At 34.3% G+C, this 19,735-nt stretch overlaps 1 protein-coding gene across 1 annotated transcript in view; it reads right to left on the bottom strand.

Annotated features, from left to right (window-relative positions):
• The window catches only part of LOC141455542 (uncharacterized), a 287,527-nt gene that overhangs the window by 70,261 nt on the left and 197,531 nt on the right, over positions 1–19,735 (bottom strand). Inside the window, exons 8-9 of the mRNA XM_074130658.1 lie at positions 17,975–18,262; positions 6,314–6,498 (exon numbers count right to left, since the gene is read on the bottom strand). Coding sequence (XP_073986759.1) covers positions 6,314–6,498; positions 17,975–18,262 — 473 coding nt within the window. The remainder of the gene's footprint in view (positions 1–6,313; positions 6,499–17,974; positions 18,263–19,735) is intronic.

Here is a 19,735-nt window from a genome sequence, read left to right as displayed (position 1 = left end):
TTTTTTATAGTAATGCTAGGAAGGTAGTTTTAGAAAAGGTGTAAATGGCTTCATGTCCACAATGGCATCAGAAAAGTTTATAGCCTGGTACAAAAAAAAACAGAGTTCGCCTGGGCTTTAGAGAAAATACGGTGTCGAAAGAAATGAAACATAAAAAAGAATACAAACACAAGTTTTACAAGCAGTTTTATTACAACTTGTAAAATATATTTTGTATAGGTACAGTACATGTTATGTAATGCCGAGTATATCAAATTGTTGAAATTTACTGCCTACTTAGCAAATAAGTTTTCTGAAACTTCAATTCATGCTAATTTAATCTTTAATTCACCTATTCAAGGCATAAAATATATTTACACAGACTAGGTATCTTTGTTTTGAGGTACTAATACAATTTGTTTTGTCCAGAAGGAACTTAGAATTGAAAAGGAGCTGAAATACAAATAACCCCAACATATCTGACTAGGTAGAACCAGAGCTTAAGATGTTTTATGGCATTGGATTCGATTGGGACTTGAAGCACACCTAAAAAAATATAATAACATTCCTTAACTTCTAATTTTAATAATTACTTAAATATAGTGACTATTGTGGAAATAACAGTCACTTTCAATGGTCGTACTTTCAATGACCGAGCTGTGTTTCCTATTTTGGGAGCGGTTTGCGGGTTATGGAATCCATTAAAGACCGGGATGGAATTGGTGCTTAAGTGGTGGAAGATAGTGATAACGTTCGCTGCTTCAGAACTGACGTTCATATCTGCGGTACCAATTATTATTAATGGGGAGAGATATTAAATGCCGAATTTTGAGGTAAGTGAATATTAACTAATGCATTACTTGTTTGATTTTTTAAAAAGAGTATTATGCTAACTTAAAATTTGTTTCGGCGATCAGTATCTGGATTGATTTCCCTTAATTGTAAACAAGCTTCTTTCTGATTTTGTAGTCTGAATTTAGCTTTACTAGCTTATTGTAAATGACCGGTTTTATTGTGTGACGTAGAAAGGAGCGTTTACTATAGAGCGAAGAATTTTAGACTGCAAGGACTGGATCCTTAGTAGATTTGAGCGTTTGGTTGAACCCCAAAGTTCGATGCTATAAGACCAGACTGGCTTTAATGTACTTACAAATAAATATAAGTCTTTTGTTATCCAGAGTGAGTTTTGATGTGTTGTCGAGTAGTCTTTTCAGTTGTCGGAAGCGTCTGTTGAGTTCTGTTCTCTAAAGTCTAGTATGAGGATTCCATGTAAGTCTTCTGTCAAGGTAAAGCCTAAGGGAGACTACTGGTAAAGGAATTTAATTGTAAAAGACAGGAGGAAGAGCGATGCGTCGAAGAGTGAAAGTAATGTTTTGAGATTTTGTTTCGTTCAGTTTGATAGCCCATTTTTTGAACCATTTTTCTAAGGAGGTGAGGTGAGACTGAAGGTTTCTATGAGCTTAACATATTAATGGATCTTTGACAGTAGATAAGATGGCAGTAACGTCAGCATAGGTGAGAAGATTAGTTTGAGGATGAGTAGTTATCTATCTTCTGTAGATTGTGTACAGAAGAATAAACTTAAAATTTTTATTTCGATTGGGATCATTAGAAAAACAAATTTTTTGGCAAGAATAGCTTCAAAGATTGTTATTTTATTTAAACTGATAATTTCGATATTTATTAATTTTCTCGTAAAAATAAAAGCACCGAAATCGTCTCCAGTTGTTCTCATTTATTAAGTCTGTTTCAATTCCTTCAACTTGGTAAATGAAAGCTCAGTTAAGCTTCACGTTCCTGACTCAGTTTAAGGAATAATTATTATCTACTGATTAAGGCCATTATATGTACTTAATCAAAATTTAATTTACATTCCGAGGACAATCAAGTTTGGTACATCTGACAAAGCTATATTAAATACAATTAATTCTCTCTTGCTAGCTTCACCAATTCGGCAGCGCAATTCTAATTTTACGATTTTACATAATTTCAAGTTTAAATATAATTACGCAATATCTCGAACAGCTAAATAATGTTATGTATTTCATGTTAAATGCCTACTAAATTTATTCTTAATATACAACTTGTAATTTCAAAAAAACTTTTTAAATTAACTTGTTTTTAAATTTTATTTTGCACTCATATTTGAAATGGTCATAATCGTATAAATGTTCTGAACTCTTTGAAAGGTTGACGGGAATACAATACATTTATTTTGATATCAATTGAAATTTTAAAAGATTATACCACAAAACAGGATTAATACTAAATTGAAATAACGTAACCTGTTTTTTTTTTTTATTTTATTCATTTATTTTATAATAAGGTTTATTTCCCTGTCCATCTATTTTTCAATAAAATATTCGTATAACTGGTAAAATCACGTAGCCCGCTTCTTTGCAGGGAAATTGTTCATCACAATATTGTACATAATTTTCTCGTACGTCCTTTGTTATGATCATAAATAAATAAAGCATTTATTTCAAAAAATATATATGCCACACAGAAGTAGTACCTTTCAGTGGAGAATTAAATAGTTGAAATTATTGTTGTTATTATTGTTATTCTGAATTAAATTAAAAATAAAATAATAAAAAAAACCTTTATTTTCGGAATCAGACCCATTTCTGGGCAAAGACCTTTCCACCTTAAAAACTGCCAACCTCTAGTACTTTTCCTATTCATTGGACATCATTCAGTAGCTCTGTTATCCATTAGTTTCCAGCCGGAGACACGTGTCCCGCCCACTTCTTCTTGAGATTTTTGCTGACTCCACCATTTGCAAAATTTGTTATTCTTTCTCTGAGTTTCAGTGTTCCTTACTTAATATTTCCTTGTAACATTTATAATATTTCTTTCCATAGCTCACTGCGAGCTTCTCAAGCTACTGATCCATTTTTTCTAGCCATGGACCTAAATAGAAGGCAAGCGAATTGGGCAAACATTAAACACATTTCTCTTGATAACTAAATTTAAATTAGTTTTAAAAATGTGCCTGATGGACCAGTGCTTTTTCCAACTGATAGAAATCAGAAACTGATTTCCCCAGTGCATTTTCTATCTAAGTTATAACAATGCATTTTTCAGGTCAGTTTTGTTTTGTTTTTTTACTTTTCATCTTCCAATCCTCATTTCCTGCTAGTTCTAGAAATTTCTTTATCAATTTGCGGGGAAGCGCAGACAAAAGTGATCTGCGAACCTCAGATGGTTCAGCTTGCCTCCATTAATAACTATGCCGGCCTATTTCCCAGCGCAGTACCCTTAAATCTTGTTCTAGAACAACACTGAATACCGTATTTGACGGCATATAAGACGCACTGGCATATAAGACGCACCCTTATTTAGAAGGCCACACACAAGGAAAAAAAGTTTCAATAGTCCGCGCGACAGCGCGGTACCACAATAACTTAAAGTGTGGTTTCTTTTAGTTCTCACGTTTCGTAAAAGCCAAATAAACAATCATTGAATGCAATTACCAAACATATTTTTATTAAGGAAAATTAACAAACGGCAAGCTATTTTGAACATGATATGTAAATTTCAGTTCTATAGGCGCTAAACTGATCCAAAACCAAAAGAGAGGGTTTTCTTAAGAGTCCACCAGGTCGCCTCGCCCATACGTTTTGTAACCACAGTTTCATTCCAGCTTCGTCCATCCAGCCTTTCGGATGAACAGTCAATTATAAATTAAAGCAACGCAGTTAAGTCATTATTAAACCTGATAAAATAATTATGGCAGATGTAGAAAAAGTTATGTGGGTCTAGACCTTTATCCGGGCTAAAAATAGCATTCAGTATTGAAAGTTAACCTGTGTCCTTCACGTATAAGACGCAGGTAACTTTTTTGAGACCTAATTTAGGCAAAAAAGTGCGTCTTATATGCCGTCAAGTACGGTATGTCGGGGAACAATGGACACCTCTAGCCAATCTGAAAGGACCACATCACACCACATTTCAGGCTTCTAAATAGTGAATTGTACAGATTTCTAACCAATTTTAGATGTACACCTTGATCAAGTAAGATTCGATAGAAATAATCACGTTGAACACTTTTTCAAAATCAATTAAAGCGATATAAGTGTTAATATTATATTCCTTCGCTTTATAACTGTTTGATCAATTGTAGGGGCAGTACCATAGTTTTCAAGTATTAAATACCTAAACTAGGTGGACTTTCTTGGAATGTAACTTCATATAAAGGCCGTCACCATCTGTGGTTATCGACGACTGGAGACTTATCAGCACCTTAGTCGTTCCAGAACTCTGTTTTTACTCTGTTTTTGGTAATACTTAGGCCATTACCAGAGAGATGGTAGCTGATAATTATTTAAGAAAAGAATAATAAAGGATTGTCTTTTTTTTTTTTTTTTTAAAAAAAGAGGACTCCCATTACGCTATCACTGCATTAACCCATACTGAGGAAAGTTACTTGGGTATATTCTATAAGTCTGACTGATAATATAGGCCAGAGAACAGAAGAAGAAGAGTACATGAATTGAAAGTAACAGATACTTTATTCAAAAGGTTTCTTTTAAAGAAAGGCCTAGGACAAGTCAACTTAATGGCCTAAGCATCAATATGTCGCCACTCCCAAAATTTGTGGTTATAAAGAAAACATGTAATAACAACCAAAAAAAATAAACGCTCTTACATATTTTTGAATAAATAAAACATTATTTAAGATAAATTCAATGGTTATTGCTGCATGAATATGTTTCTATTGTAATACATGCAGAAGATGAAAAAGAATAACACGAATCGTGTTTTATCTCACAATTTCCTTCTTTAGTTCTTATCCTCATCCTCACTAAATCTGGCCATGTTCGTGATTGCATTTTATCAAGCAATAATAAAACAAACAAACCAGATTCAGTCAACTTATTTGTTACACATATTTCTTATTCGGGCAGTATGTTTACTTTCTCTTACTAGTTTATATTCGAACAATTTACTCTACAGCATATCTGTAAAATTTTGTGCTGTCGCTTCAACAGTTTATCTACTTTTTTAATATTTTTATTATTACAGTTATTGTTGACTGTTTAGGTAGTATTCGTTCTGTACTAATTCTAAAATACTAATATGAATAATATTAAATGCTGGGCGAGGTGAATAGGTGACATACAGTTGAATGGTAAGTGTAATATTGGTAAATGTTTAGTCGTGATGATAGTACTGAAGTAAAACGCCTTGGCAGCTAATGCGCTATAATAGAATAGAATAATAATAGCTCTAATAGAGTAATAAATAATAATAGCTCTAATAGAGTAATAAATAATAATAGCTCTAATAGAGTAATAAATAATAACTCTAATAGAGTAATAAATAATAATAGCTCTAATAGAGTAATAAATAATAATAGCTCTAATAGAGTAATAAATAATAATAGCTCTAATAGAGTAATAAATAATAATAGCTCTATTAGAGTAATAAATAATAATAGCTCTAATTGAGAGGTCTATAAGAGATCAAGGATTGGCTAACTGATTAGCGAATACTGGTTTCTAACGCGGAGATCCCGGATTCGAAACCAGCTGTTGGCCTTTACATTTTCTTTTCCCCAGTGCTTCTTACAACTCACTATCCAGTGATAGACACAGTGTTTGAAACGAGAGAACACTGGTATGGAGGCCGCAGTTAAAGCTCTGGGCGCCAATAACCTCAGATGTTGACGCGGCACAAAACGAAAAGAATGGTGATAAGAACATATAATCTGGAATATATATCGTGAATTCCTACAATGAAAATTCTAAAAAGCTAAATTATTTCGGAATAAATAAAAATTCATTTGTTACTTAATGAAGAGTAATGCCATTTAACTGTGAGGAGGTTCTGAATAAGCCATATATTCACGAAACGTCAATTGACAACAAAAGAGAAGTCTGGTTTTTATTGATTTGGAAAAGGAATACGACAGTGTGACAAGGGAATTGTAAGAAATAACGCTTATCGATAGATTGATCATAGGATTGATTGAACATACTAGGATTTGGTGGAATAGCACGGGAACGGATTGCGAGTTAAAGAACCTGAATAGAAATCTGAGAAGATAAAAGAAATAAAAAAAATGTTTAAATTGAAGAGAATCACTTTTTGAAGGAATCCTTAAAAAAAAGCGATTATAAAAAATGCCTATAATACTAACCGTTAGTATTGTTCATTGTTTTTTGTGACCTATTCATTAATCCAGAAATATTTTCTGTATTCTTATTTAACTGACTCGAATTCAATTCTGTAATTGATGTATATGATTATGTATATGTACAAATTAAATTTATTATTTTAAATATAATTGTACTACTCTTCTGGATGAGTGTTAAAAAGATGAACTAACCGGGATGAGCTGTTCGGCATGATACCTGCCGAGACCTTCACCTACTTGTAGGTGCAAACTTCCCCATTCCCAGGAGGCACTCTGTGGACGAGGATCTGCGCAGACGACCAGGCCAAGTAGAGCGTCTTGTCCTCTTAGAGCCACAACTTCACTGCCTCCACTGCCACGAAGCACTTGAGGGGCTCCTAAAACAAAAATTACAATTTAAAAAACTGTTTTAAATATAGTTTCTGAAAGCAGATTTCTGCTTTGTTATATACTATCTGAAGAGCTTAAATTATTAAATTAAATTAAAAAATACGAATTTTATAAAAAAATAAATTTTAAACTTTCAAAAAATGGTTATTAATCCGTGTATTTAACAATCCTTAATTGATAATAAATCTTAGACGCATTTCGGAATGAAATCTTGGAACTTTTTCGGACAAGAAACAATTCACTGGTTTATCTGTATTAGCACGCATATTTTTTCTGTTTCTTAAACCAGTTTCTGATTTTATTTCATCATCAGAGGAGGTTCGCTGATCAGTTTGGTGTAGAGAATGTAACTTCAACTATATTTTTTTTTTTTTGTCATAAGACTTCTGAAACGGTCATACATTGAACCAGCAAGTGTTGTGTACGGCAGAAACATTGCTGAAGTTACATTCTCTACTTCAAACTGGTGAATCAACCTCTGATGATGTATTAATACCTGAAACCGGTCAGAAATAGAAAAATATGCGATGATCGGCGGTTAAAATCAGCAATATTAGCCATCACTGCGGAGCTACCCGAATTTTTAAGAAAATTTTCTCTTCTCGAACTCTCGCACAAGATGATTTTGACTAATTTTCAAGTTCGGCCAATTTTTTTTAAATATCTTTTATTACTTTTTCAGCATTATAAAATTAGAGATTATAAAAACCAATTAAGTATGAATAAATATTTATTAATACTATTCATTATAATGTCTAACGTTTCAATTTAGTTGACTGAACAATAATAAAAATGCAATTAAAATATATGTATTCTTCATGTTTAAGCTCATTCCTACTCCTTTCTGTCCTCCAATGTATGCTAACCGCATCGCACGCATCGACTTCGGCTGTTGTCGTGTTTATGACAGTTCCCGGCTGCTCATTGCTCTGTGCAGTCACCTCTCAGTATGTGTATGTGTATGTGAGTGAGTCTCTCTTCGTCGTTTACCGCAGTCTGTTCGTAACGTTTGTTCTCTGGCGCTCGTACGGAAGTGTTTTCCGTTTTCCGCTATTCTCGCTACTCCGCACGTTCACCGCAACTGTACGAGTGCTCAGTTTACTACTCTTCCTGTTACACCGCAATTTCAAGTGTTATCCCGTGTTCACTTCCATTCGTTACACCGCATGTTCACGGGTACGCAGTTTTCCGCTATTCTCGCTACACCGCATGTTCACCGCTATTCTCGCTACACCGCATGTTCACCGCTATAAAAGAATATTTACGCCTATTTGGCCTTCAATCAGCTCGCCTTTAGTCAAGAGGACACAATCTACGCTCATAAAGGTATCTGGGGCCAGGGGGTGGGGGAGTCGACTCTCTTTTCCCTTTGGGGTTTCCATTTCCTTAGAGCTGTGTCACGCCAGTGTCCACATCTTGCAAGGTAAGCCTTATTATTTCATTCTATTTGTATAATTTCATTTGATTGCCCGCTTAACGAACTACACCCTAATTTTTTTTTTTTTTTTTTTTTTTTTTTTTTTTTTTTTTTTCATCACCGGACAGTGAGCTGTAAGAAGCTCCTAGGAAGAGAAAATCTAAGGGTCAGCTGCTGGATTCGAACCCGGGACCTCCGCGTGGGAGTCCAGTATGCTAACCTCATAGCTAATCCCTTCCCTCTACTACACCCTATTCTATACAGTCCACTTACCGCGTTTGTTTGCAAAGATCAAACACTTCAGTTTAAAAATTTCTTTACTATCTGATTTGCCATCTTACTTGAATCATGTAAGGCTATAGACACCATCTATTCATCCAAGATTCTATTCAGGAAATTAAAAAAAAAGCTGACAAAAAAGATGATTACAATACTCTTTGAAGTTTTTTCAAGGCGACAATAAATAAATAAATGTAAAAAATGAATAGATATTTTCCTTAAAAGCAATTTATTGTACGCTTAAAAACCAATTTTGAAAAACTTGTTTATAAAGAATATAAAAGTTTTTTAACCCAGTAGTAATATTTAGAGGGTGGAATTTAATTTTAAAATATTAGCTTAGAAACATCCACCATATCACTTGACAATTTTTTTTCATTAAATTCGGTTTATTTGAATAAAATGTATAACATTTAAAATTCATTTCTTTTCACGAAACCAATATTTATTTGAACAGAGCTTTAGAGGAAGACTAAATCTCTCATCTCCTTATTTACATCAATTTATTTTTTATTTTTCTACTTTCAACGATGTAAGATATTTCTAACGTTTTTGAAAATTCATAAATAACTAAGAACATAATTAGAACATTTTGCATATATTCTATTCCAATTTTAGTATATGTACCGCCGAAGCGAGAATCCCGCGTATTACTACACTTTATTCAAAAAAGTATTATGATTTTTGAAGTAATAAGAATGACTGCATACGCGGGATTTGAACTGGGGATCTCAAGATATTCTTACCGTAATCTTAGGTTAAGAAGTCTTGCATACTGGGTGCATTAAAATGATGTGATGATTGCTTTTATTTGAAGTTAAAACAAATTTATCTTGATTAGCCCACAACCATTACATTGAACTACATTTTTTAAAAATCTTCTATTATTATTATTTTTGTTCTTTGCCTCAGCAATAACATTTTTTGCAGTCAGAGGACCTCCCAAAACGTATATTTCTGGTGGAAAATTAATATTGGAAACCAATATCGAATAGATAAAATTGTAACTTTTATCTTAAATATTTTGACAAATACGAGGGTCGTTTGAAAAGTCCGTGCAAAGTCAGAGAGATAGCACTACTGGCGCGTATCGAGATTATGTTTAGTTAGTAGCATCTCTTGGAAGAAAACACACCAAGTTTCAGCCAGATCGGTCTATTTCTTTGTGTTTGGCATTCGTTTGAATCGAGGAAGTCGAGTGATTTTCAAAAAATGGACGAAAAAGAATTTCGTGTGTTGATTAAACACTACTTTATGAAAGGCAAAACGCCTCAGGAGACTAAAGAGAAGCTTGATAAACATTATGGTGACTCTGCACCTTCGATTAGAACAGTTTATAAGTGGTTTCAAAATTTTCGGAGTGGCCATATGGGCACAAGTGACGCTGAACGTTCTGGACGGTTACTACTCCAGAAATCATTGATAAAATCCATGATATGGTGATGGATGACAGAAGAGTGAAGGTGCGTGAGATTGCTAGTGCTGTGGGCGTCTCGAATGAACGGGTACATAATATTTTGCATCAACATTTGGACATGACAAAGCTATCCGCAAGATGGGTGCCGCGATTGCTCACGCTTGACCAAAAACGAAATCGTATGAAGTGTTGCAAGGACGGTTTGCAGCTGTTCCAGAAGAATCCGCAGGACTTTAAGCGTCGTTTCGTCACTGTGGATGAAACATGGATACATCACTATACTCCTGAGACCAAAGAACAATCTAAACAATGGGTTACCAAGGGGGAATCTGCGCCAAAAAAGGCGAAGACCGTTCCTTCTGCCGGAAAGATTATGGCGACTGTCTTTTGGGATTCGCAAGGAATAATCCTCATCGACTATCTGGAAAAGGGTAAAACTATTACAGGTGCATATTATTCATCGTTATTGGACCGTTTGAAAACCGAGCTGCAAGAAAAACGCCCACGATTGGCCCACAAAAAAGTCCTTTTCCATCACGACAACGCACCAGCTCACACCTCAGCAGTTGTGGTCGCAAAATTAATGGAAATCAGAGTTGGGCAAAATTTTTAGTCGCGACTAATATTTTTAGTCGTGACTAAAAATGTGATTAAAAATTTAGTCGCGACTAATTAGTCATGACTAATTCAATCGTGGTCACATTTAATCATGATTAAAATTAGTCGTAAGCGCGACTAAATAAAATAATCATGATTAATATTAGTCGTGATTTAGTCGTGACTAATTTTTTCAATCACAAACCATTAGTCTTAGTCATCGCCATGATTACTCTTGCTAAATGCATATTATCTATGCACTTATACATACAATAATCTGAAATTTGTGGAATTTAAGAATGCAAGCACTTTAAAGTTAAACCACCACATCAACTCACTAGACCTATATGGGACCACTTTGCACTCACATTTAACCATGTTTACGACTCACAAGACTTATATAGGACCAACTTATCCTCACATTTAACCATGTTTACGACTCACAAGACTTATAGAGGACCATCTTATTCTCACATTTAACTATGTTTACGACTCACAAGACTTATATAGGACCATCTTATCCTCACATTTAACCATGTTTACGACTCACAAGACTTATATAGCACCATCTTATCCTCATATTTAACCATGTTTACGACTCACAAGACTTTTATAGGACCACTTTACTTTCACATTTAACCATGTTGACAACTCACAAGACTTATGTAGCACCATCTTATACTCACATTTAGCCATGTTGGGGTCTCACAAGACTTGTATAGGACCACTTTACACTCACATTTAACCATGTTTACGACTCACAATACTTATATAGGTCCTCCTTACACTCACATTTAACCATGTTGGTGACTCAGTAGACATATGTAGGACCACTTTACATTTACGTTCATCTTATTTTTCACCGCGTCACATGTATCTTTTCCTTCTTTTTTTTTTTGTCTCTATCTATCGCCTACTCATTGCTTTACTTATTATGCACATAGCTTACTTTTTATTTTTGCCCGTTTAATATACTCCAAGCATATACACACAAACTAACTATGTGTATATATTTGTATATTAACATAAAAATATACCGGGTGATCCATTTAAAACGCACCAATCGCTAATAACTTTTTAGGAAAGCGGAAATCCAGAAAACCCATTCAATAAACTATATGTTTTTTCGTCTAGTTTTCAAATTTTTCACCCCTGATGCTGTATCTTCATTTTTTGCTGGGTTACGGCCAAAAAATTTATCGGGGTTACGTGAGGACCACTGGCAATGATTATGAAAACTACATAATAAATTATGAAAACTACATAAAAAATTATGAAAAATGATGTTAATTCCTTATCGATATCCTTAATATTTGTCGAGTTATTTAAGATCAAAGTTACAAAGTTATCTATTCATGATCGGTTTTCAATATTAATTTTCCATCAGAAATACACGTTTTGGGAGGTTCTCTGACTGCGAAAAATGTTATTTGTGATGCAAAGAACAAAAATAATAATAATTGAAGATTTAAAAAAATGTAGTGTAATCTAATGGTTGTGGGTGAATTAGGATAAACTTGTTTTATCATCAAATAAAAGCAACCATTACAACATGTTAATGTACCCCGTATGCAAGACTTCTCCAACCTATGATTACGATAAGAATATCTTGCCAAGGATGGGCGGGTGTTGGTCTGGTGGGCATGAGCGTGGCTTTGTAAATTGGAAGATCCCCAGTTCGAATCCCGCGTATGACTACATTTTATTAAAACGTATTAAGAACTATGAATGACTGCATACGCGAGATTCGAACTGGGGATCTCTCACTTACAAAGCCATGCTCTTGACCACAAGAGCAACACACTGGAAAGATATATTGGTGAGTGAGTTTTTGTGTATTGTTATACGTTTTTGTTTGTGTGTGTACATTTATTTTACATTAAGGATGAAGAAAAAAGAAATAAGACACTTTCACCCTTAAACATTAATTGTTTTCCAATCTTACATTTATTTATTCCCTTTAAACTAATTATGGTAAATAGTTCAACTTCAGATTAATAATTGGGAAATGCTAGATTTCTTTATAACCTACAACAATCTGAATTACGTTCTATAATAATTGATGAATGTCCGAATCCGGTTTTGTAAACAATAAACATGCATGGGGGAAGGAATAGCGTTGCGATTAGCATATTAGATTCCCTTGCGGAAGTCCCGGGTACGAATGCAGCTGCTGGCCCTTGGATTTCCTTTTCCTAGGAGTTTCTTATAGCTCACTGTCCTGTTCGTACATCTGTGTAGATAGATTGACAAAAAAAAAAAAAATTGACAAATACATGGGAAACAGTAAAAAATAAGTTGAAGGTGAATGTAAAGCAGTTCTACACAAGTCTAAAGATACACAAAAACAGTCAAACAGGAGGTCCTAAATGTCATGTGGGCCGTAAACAATGGATAAATGTGTCTGTGAGGAGGACCAGTATAAGTCTTGTGAGTCGTAAACATGGTTAAATGTGAGAATAATGTGGTCCAAAATAAGTCTTGTGAGTCGTAAACATGGTTAAATGTGAGTGTAAAGTGGTCCTAAATAAGTCTTGTGAGTCGTAAACTTGGTTAAATGTGAGAATAATGTGGTCCAAAATAAGTCTTGTGAGTCGTAAACATGGTTAAATGTGAGTGTAAAGTGGTCCTAAATAAGTCTTGTGAGTCGCAAACATGGTTAAATGTGAGTGTAAGGTGATCCTAAATAAGTCTTGTGAGTCGTAAACATTGTTAAATGTGAGAGTAATGTGGTCCTAAATAAGTCTTGTGAGTCGTAAACATGGTTAAATGTGAGTGTAAAGTGGTCCTATATAAGTCTAGTGAGCCGTCATCGTGGTTAAATATGAGTATAACATGGTCCTATATAAGTTTTGAGAGTCGTCAACAAGGTTAAATGTGAGATAATGTGGTTCTAAATAAGTCTTGTGAGTCGTAAACATGGTTAAATGTGAGATAATGTGGTCGTAAACAAGTCTTGTGAGTCGTAAACATGATTAAATGTGAGTGTAAGGTGGTCATAAATAAGTTTTGTGAGTGGTAAACATGGTTAAATGTGAGATAATGTGGTCCTAAATAAGTCTTGTGAGTCGTAAACATGGTTAAATGCGTGTAAAGTGGTCCTATAACAGTCTAGTGAGACCCCAACATGGTTAAATGTGCGTGTAAGTTGTTCCTATATAAGTCTTGTGAGTCGTAAACATTGTTAAATGTGAGAGTAATGTGGTCCTAAATAAGTCTTGTGAGTCGTAAACATGGTTAAATGTGAGTGTAAGGTGGTCGTAAACAAGTCTTGTGAGTCGTAAACATGGTTAAATGTGAGTGTAAGGTGGTCCTTCATAAGTCTTGAGAGTCGTCAACATGGTCAAATGTGAGTGTAAGGAGGTCCTGTATAAGTCTAGTGAGTCGTCAACAAGAATAAATAAATGAATCATTCACGACTAAGGCTAATGATTAACTTAAACAACTAAAAAACCAATTAACGACTAAATTAGTCGTCGCTCAATGATGCGACTAATGAAATTAGTCACCTATTTTTGGACGACTAATCTCAATTAGTCGTGGCTGACGTCACGACTAATCTGAATTAGTCACCAATTTTAGGACGACTAATCTCAATTAGTCGTCAATCATATGGTGACTAATCTGAATTAATCTTTAGTCGTGATATATTCCACGACTAAGACTAAACTTTAGTCGTTAGTCGTAATCGGTCTGTGACTAATTTAGTCATGAGATTAGTCGTTAGTCGTGATTGAAGTTTTGCCCAACTCTGATGGAAATAGGGTTCCAACTCGTTTCACATCCCCCCTATTCTCCAGACTTGGCTCCCTCGGACTACTATTTGTTCCCCAATATGAAGAAATGGCTGGCGGGAAAAAGATTTTATTCAAACGAGGAGGTGATTGCAGAAACGAATGGCTATTTTTCAGACTTGGACAAATCCTATTATTCGGAAGGGATCAACAAACTAGAGCAGCGTTGGACGAAGTGTATAAGCCTAAAAGGAGACTATGTTGAAAAATAAAAAAGGTTTACCCTAAAAAATTAAGTAGTTTTTATTTTTGCACGGACTTTTCAAACGACCCTCGTATTAGGGATATCGAAACGAGGTCAACATCATTTTTCACAGTTTTTTATGCAGTTTTCATAATCATTGTCAAAACCAGTGGTCCTTATGAAACCACGATCAGGTTATTGTCTGTAACTCCGCCAAAAATGAAGATACAGCATCGGGAGTAAAAAATTTGAAAACTAGACCAAAAAAAAACATAGTTTACTCCGTGTGTTTTTTTCGGAATTCCGCTTTCCTAAAATGTTATTAGCGATTGGTGCGTTTTAAACGGATCACCCTGTATATGAGAGACAGTTGGCTTAAGTTTATGGGCTCCTACATTGTTGCTAAATTCGCAAAATTATATTGAGGTTCTCGACTGAAGTTAGATACAGAAATGTGTTCCTAATGTCTATATTGTGTTGTTTTGACGTTTGAGATGAAATTTTACGCCATTTGAGGTTAATATGTTACTTTGGCGCTTATATAAATTGAAAATCTGAAGTAAACTTCGACAAAACAGTTCTCTATGTTTTATAATTACCTTTGGTCCGAACAAATCGAACAAAAACCTTGCAGGAAAAGTATCTAAGTTTTTAGGACCCACCCATAAGAATCTAAGCAGAGAAGCTGTCTACTCCTGAATGCCGACAAAAGAAACGCCAACAGGATACAGGGTCAAACAAAAAAAAAAGAAGAAAGATGCAATGTACATAGTTTGGCAAACTTATTCACCTCTTCGTTTCCCGAAACACCCACATAACCTGTCACCTAAACCAGAACATCCTTGCTAGAATAACCTTCCTTCAGCCCTGTGGAACATTCCAGTCTACGGTGGAATTTTAAATTTAACACATTCTCGCTTAGGGAAAAAGTTCATTTGAGGAACTGAGAAGAAAAAATGTAATCTTGTTACATTTGTACGTACATGATGCCTGTAGAAAACAAGCTTCCTATATAAGTAGTAGGTTGAGACTCTTAGACAAGCCTGGGTTGCCTGGCTTGAATGTGTAATCATGGATAGCCTATGTTCTCCTAGGCAAAGGAGCTATACAGTTCTGGTTCTTGTATCATGTGGGATGTACGTTGCTATGTGTGTTTATACGAAGCGAGCACTGTTTGTAAATGACTTCTTTAACGTACAAATTGATCCTCTACTGTTTTTGTGTTCGCTTGTTATCCAATGGGTTGTAAACACCGTTCTTTATTTTTATTCTTTGCCTCTCTCTCGCGCGCGCATTTCCTTTTACTCTCAGGGATGGCTGTTAAATTCCAAATGACTTCACTTTATTTCCGTCTCCACTTTATTTACCTCCTCACCCACTATTCGCTGAAGTTTTCTTTCTTAGCTGTGAAGTCTCAATCGAACCTATCTCATTTAAACTACTGTATCAACAAGTGTTTTTTATATTTAAAAATATACTATACATTTCTTTTATGAGTGAATTTGTAGAAAGTTCTTGTAATCTACAGCCTTGTAACCAACACTTTTCTGAGAACTAGAGAATCTATAAGGGCTGTTCATCATCGTCAGGGAGTGAGGCGCCATGGCGGTTAGAGGCGAGACCCACATAGCTAATATACGAGTTTATTGAGGTACTGGGTTCGATTCACTGTCTAGGCCTTAGATTTTATTTAATGTCTAATACAAGAACTTTGCATGAAAGTATGTTTGTTAGTAGCCTCCGTCCACGATACCTACTTGGTAGTTATATGTAAAGCCTGCCTGAAAAAAATAGGCATTACTCTATACGTTTCTATAACTTTTTTTTGATCAGGGGTGCTTATGGAGTGTGGATCGCCTAGCGATGTGGGGTCACTTAGATTTTGTCCATATAGTTTAGAATGTCCCCTTTTTTTAAGACTTAAGAAGATAATGACAGCATCGCGAGTTGTGAGATGAAGACCGGTATAATACTTTTTTCCAGAACAGTGCTTAAAAATCTTGAAATAGTTTTTGAAGAGTTCGGAGATTTTTGAAATTTTTGAGATATAGAAGTTCCATACTCTCTTTCTCACTCATTTAGAAGAAGTACTACTTCATAATTTTGATCAGTCCACTCTTCATGTAAGGTTAAATGATCTGTTTACAAGATCTTAAGGTTTCCGTTAAGATGATTTGATAATATATTATATTTTACATAAAACTTCACATAAAAATTTGGTTAAACATTTCATAACACTATTAAGTTAATAAACCCGGACAGTGAGCTGAAAGAACCTTCCAGGAAAAGAAAATCTAAGGGCAGGAAGCTGGATTCGAACCCAATTGCACTAACTAACTCGTACATGAACTAATCCTTACCTTTATTTTCGATATTAATTTGTTTCTGATGATGCGATAATCGGACTTGTTAAAAAGTGGTATTTATTTGAATTGCATCCCTATATAACCGATGCAAAATATAAAATGAAGCTTACAGAAGCACACGCACTTGCACTGTTTTGCTAAGTGAACAAAAATTTCCATTATTACATAAATCCAACAACAATACATATTTTTAAACTTTTTAGAATCCTACAATCGTACTTAAATCTTTACCAATTCCCTCAACAATCTTGAAAACAGTTTCTCTGGAAGAGATCGATAATTATCATAAACTTTATTTCTTAATGACTTCTTGATTTAATATTCTTTGTGTAATTTTATTTTATTTATTTATTTATTGTAAATATTATTTCTTTATTGTTTGTGAATCACAAATAGTGATATATTTTGTGTAGACAGTACCTTTACATTAGAGGCATATGTTGGGCACATTAATAATTAAAAAAATCTTCCAACATTTATCCACAATATCAGCTTTATAAAGCGCATCATTTCATGTCTCAGTACGATTTATTGTAATATAATTCAGTCTTTTATCCCGCAGGTGTTTTTTTCCCCTAAATTATAAAACTTCAATATTTATTTGGCAGATCCACATTTCGATGTCTTTTTCGTTTGTATACAAGGATTTTAAAATAGGATTCCTTTGAGGTTTGCATTAGTTGTTTGGTAGGCTATAATCTTTGTTAACATGGAAAATAAATAAATTCATTTGTGATTTGCAATTACCTTATTTAACCGAATTTCACCATTTAAATTGCGCATTTTTCCTTTTTAACTATCTTGGATCCTTTTAAAAAAGTTAGTTAGAAAAGAAGTCACAAAGCTAACTAACTACCTGGAACTCACTACCAGTTAATAAAGATATTAGCATGAAACTAACGTGACACGAAGTGTTACATGTCCCACTGATAAACTCAGTTCACACCTTGACCTGACCTAAATGGTTAAACTTCAGATATAACCAATATATATACTTATCCAATATCCGCACTTAAAATCGATTGTCACCAGCAACATAACTGGGCTAAAAGTTAGCATTGGCAGCTAGTAGACAGAAAAAGTAGGCTACCTCACAACTACAGGTCATACGTTTTGCTTGAATAGATTCAAGTATTCAAGACGTCTAAGAGAAATTCAGCGAATAGTTGTTCAATTATTTTTAAGAACAATAAAACATTGTATTAACTACTACAACTACACGGTTGGTTGTTTAATAATATTATTTACAATCTCGAACTTAGAGAAGATAGAAAGTAACAAAGACAAAGAACCAAGTTAAGAGAATAAAATAAAATACTTGAAAAGTTGTAAGTTCTCATCTTTAGTACTTAAGTACTTAGTAAAAGCCTACTTAGTATAGTGTAAGTACTAAATAGTTTACTTCTTACCAACAACTTGAAGTGAAACTGGTTCGCTTTGCACAGATCTTTCAGAACCGCCAATATAGTTCCAAACTCTGCATATATAATCACCCTGATGATGGTAGCTAACGTTTCTAATGTGTAGTCTAGCGTCGTTACTTCTCACTAATACGGTATTCTCCATATCTTGCACTTTCTGCAACCACTGGTAACTAGGCGTTGGACTGGCTTCAGCCTCGCAATCAAAAGATGCTTCAGAATATAATGTTGAAGTCATCAAACGTTCCGGACCTACAAGCTTGATTACTGGACCAACTAAAACAAAATTAAATTATTTATTAATAAACGGAATTCCTTTACATTACCTCTTTGTTAATGTAGCAAAAAAAAAAAAAAAGTACTCTGCAGTTATCGCTCATATTAAAAAAATTAAAAAATTATAGTAACGTTATTCAAGAAGGGTGCCTCAAGCATAGGACACCTAAGCCCCTAGGACTGGGCCCCTAATCTACTCGACAGAATACTCTACATCTCAATTCAGCTCATTCAATCTCCACACTAGCTTCTATTAAAACCCACCAGTCTCGTTACAGTAACTTTTCAAATCCGTTAGAAACAGTTTTAACAAAACTTTTCCCCCCTCTAAATTACCTCCACTCCAAAGAGCCTCAATCTTCTTTGCACAAAGCGCGAGCATTCATATTCTTTTTTTTAATTTTATTTTTTGAACAACTTTTAAGCTTTCAATTAACAATTCTAATTAAAAACAGGTTCTTTACTTTCTCCAAACAGCTACGGATACTTTTATCTGTATTTGTACAAATCACACACATATTCCCTACATGGTGAATTAATATTGTTAATTATTTTTGGTGACTGATCCATTAATCGAGAAAGAAGAAAGAATAATGCAAATTTCAGCCATTATTATTATTTTGCCGAGCTTTCTATATAGGGTGCGTTCCACTTGGCGACCACAACGACCAAAACATACTTTCAGGCGTTCCACTTGGCGACCGCGGTCGTTGTGGTCGTGGCGAAAACGTCACTAATGACGTCACTATTTTCGCTCACACAACGACCACAACGCCCCATCTATAGAGCTGGGTCGAAGTGGGCGTTCAGAAATATGGCGCAATTTTTAAAACAAAATATGGCGACCGAAAAAATTATCTCATGTAAATGAAAGTATTATTTCATGTAAATAATAAAATGTGTTTCTCGAAAGTCTACAAAAAATAAATAAATAATTACTTATCCCTTTACATACCAAATCACTGAATAACACAAAATCATTTACCTGAAATAACTTTTAAATTCTTCATCTGAATAAAGATCAATTACACTGATAGCTAATAATACGTGGCCTAAGTTTTCGCATTTCATCATTGCGATTTTGTAAAATTGCATTCCACTTTTCATCGGAACTAGATAAAGAACTTTCTAAAGCATTATTAATAAATATCCAACTGTTGCCGCAAAAGACATTTTAATTTTATTTAAACGTAAATTTTATAAATACTCCACAAAAATGTAATATAAAAAATTGAATTATACATACATATTCTTTTAATATAAGTCAACTTTACCAATAATTAATAAAGTTTATTATAACTGCTTATAAACGGGGTTAAAATTAAAAAATAACCTCTTCAAGCTTCTGACTTATTTTCGAAGCCGCCATATGTAATGTTTACATGAACGGTTAAAACGCCCACAGTCCGTTCCACTTGGGTTTTCGATCGCAACGCCCACAAGCAAGTGGAACGGCCAAAATCGCGGTCATGG

This window comes from Rhodnius prolixus, unplaced genomic scaffold (assembly GCF_049639745.1).
Source record: "Rhodnius prolixus isolate KJV_2025 unplaced genomic scaffold, Rpr scaffold_4, whole genome shotgun sequence".
Classification (NCBI taxonomy): domain Eukaryota; kingdom Metazoa; phylum Arthropoda; class Insecta; order Hemiptera; family Reduviidae; genus Rhodnius; species Rhodnius prolixus.
The sequence above is the reverse complement of the archived record's forward strand: the minus strand, read 5'-3'. Positions and strand labels throughout refer to the sequence as shown.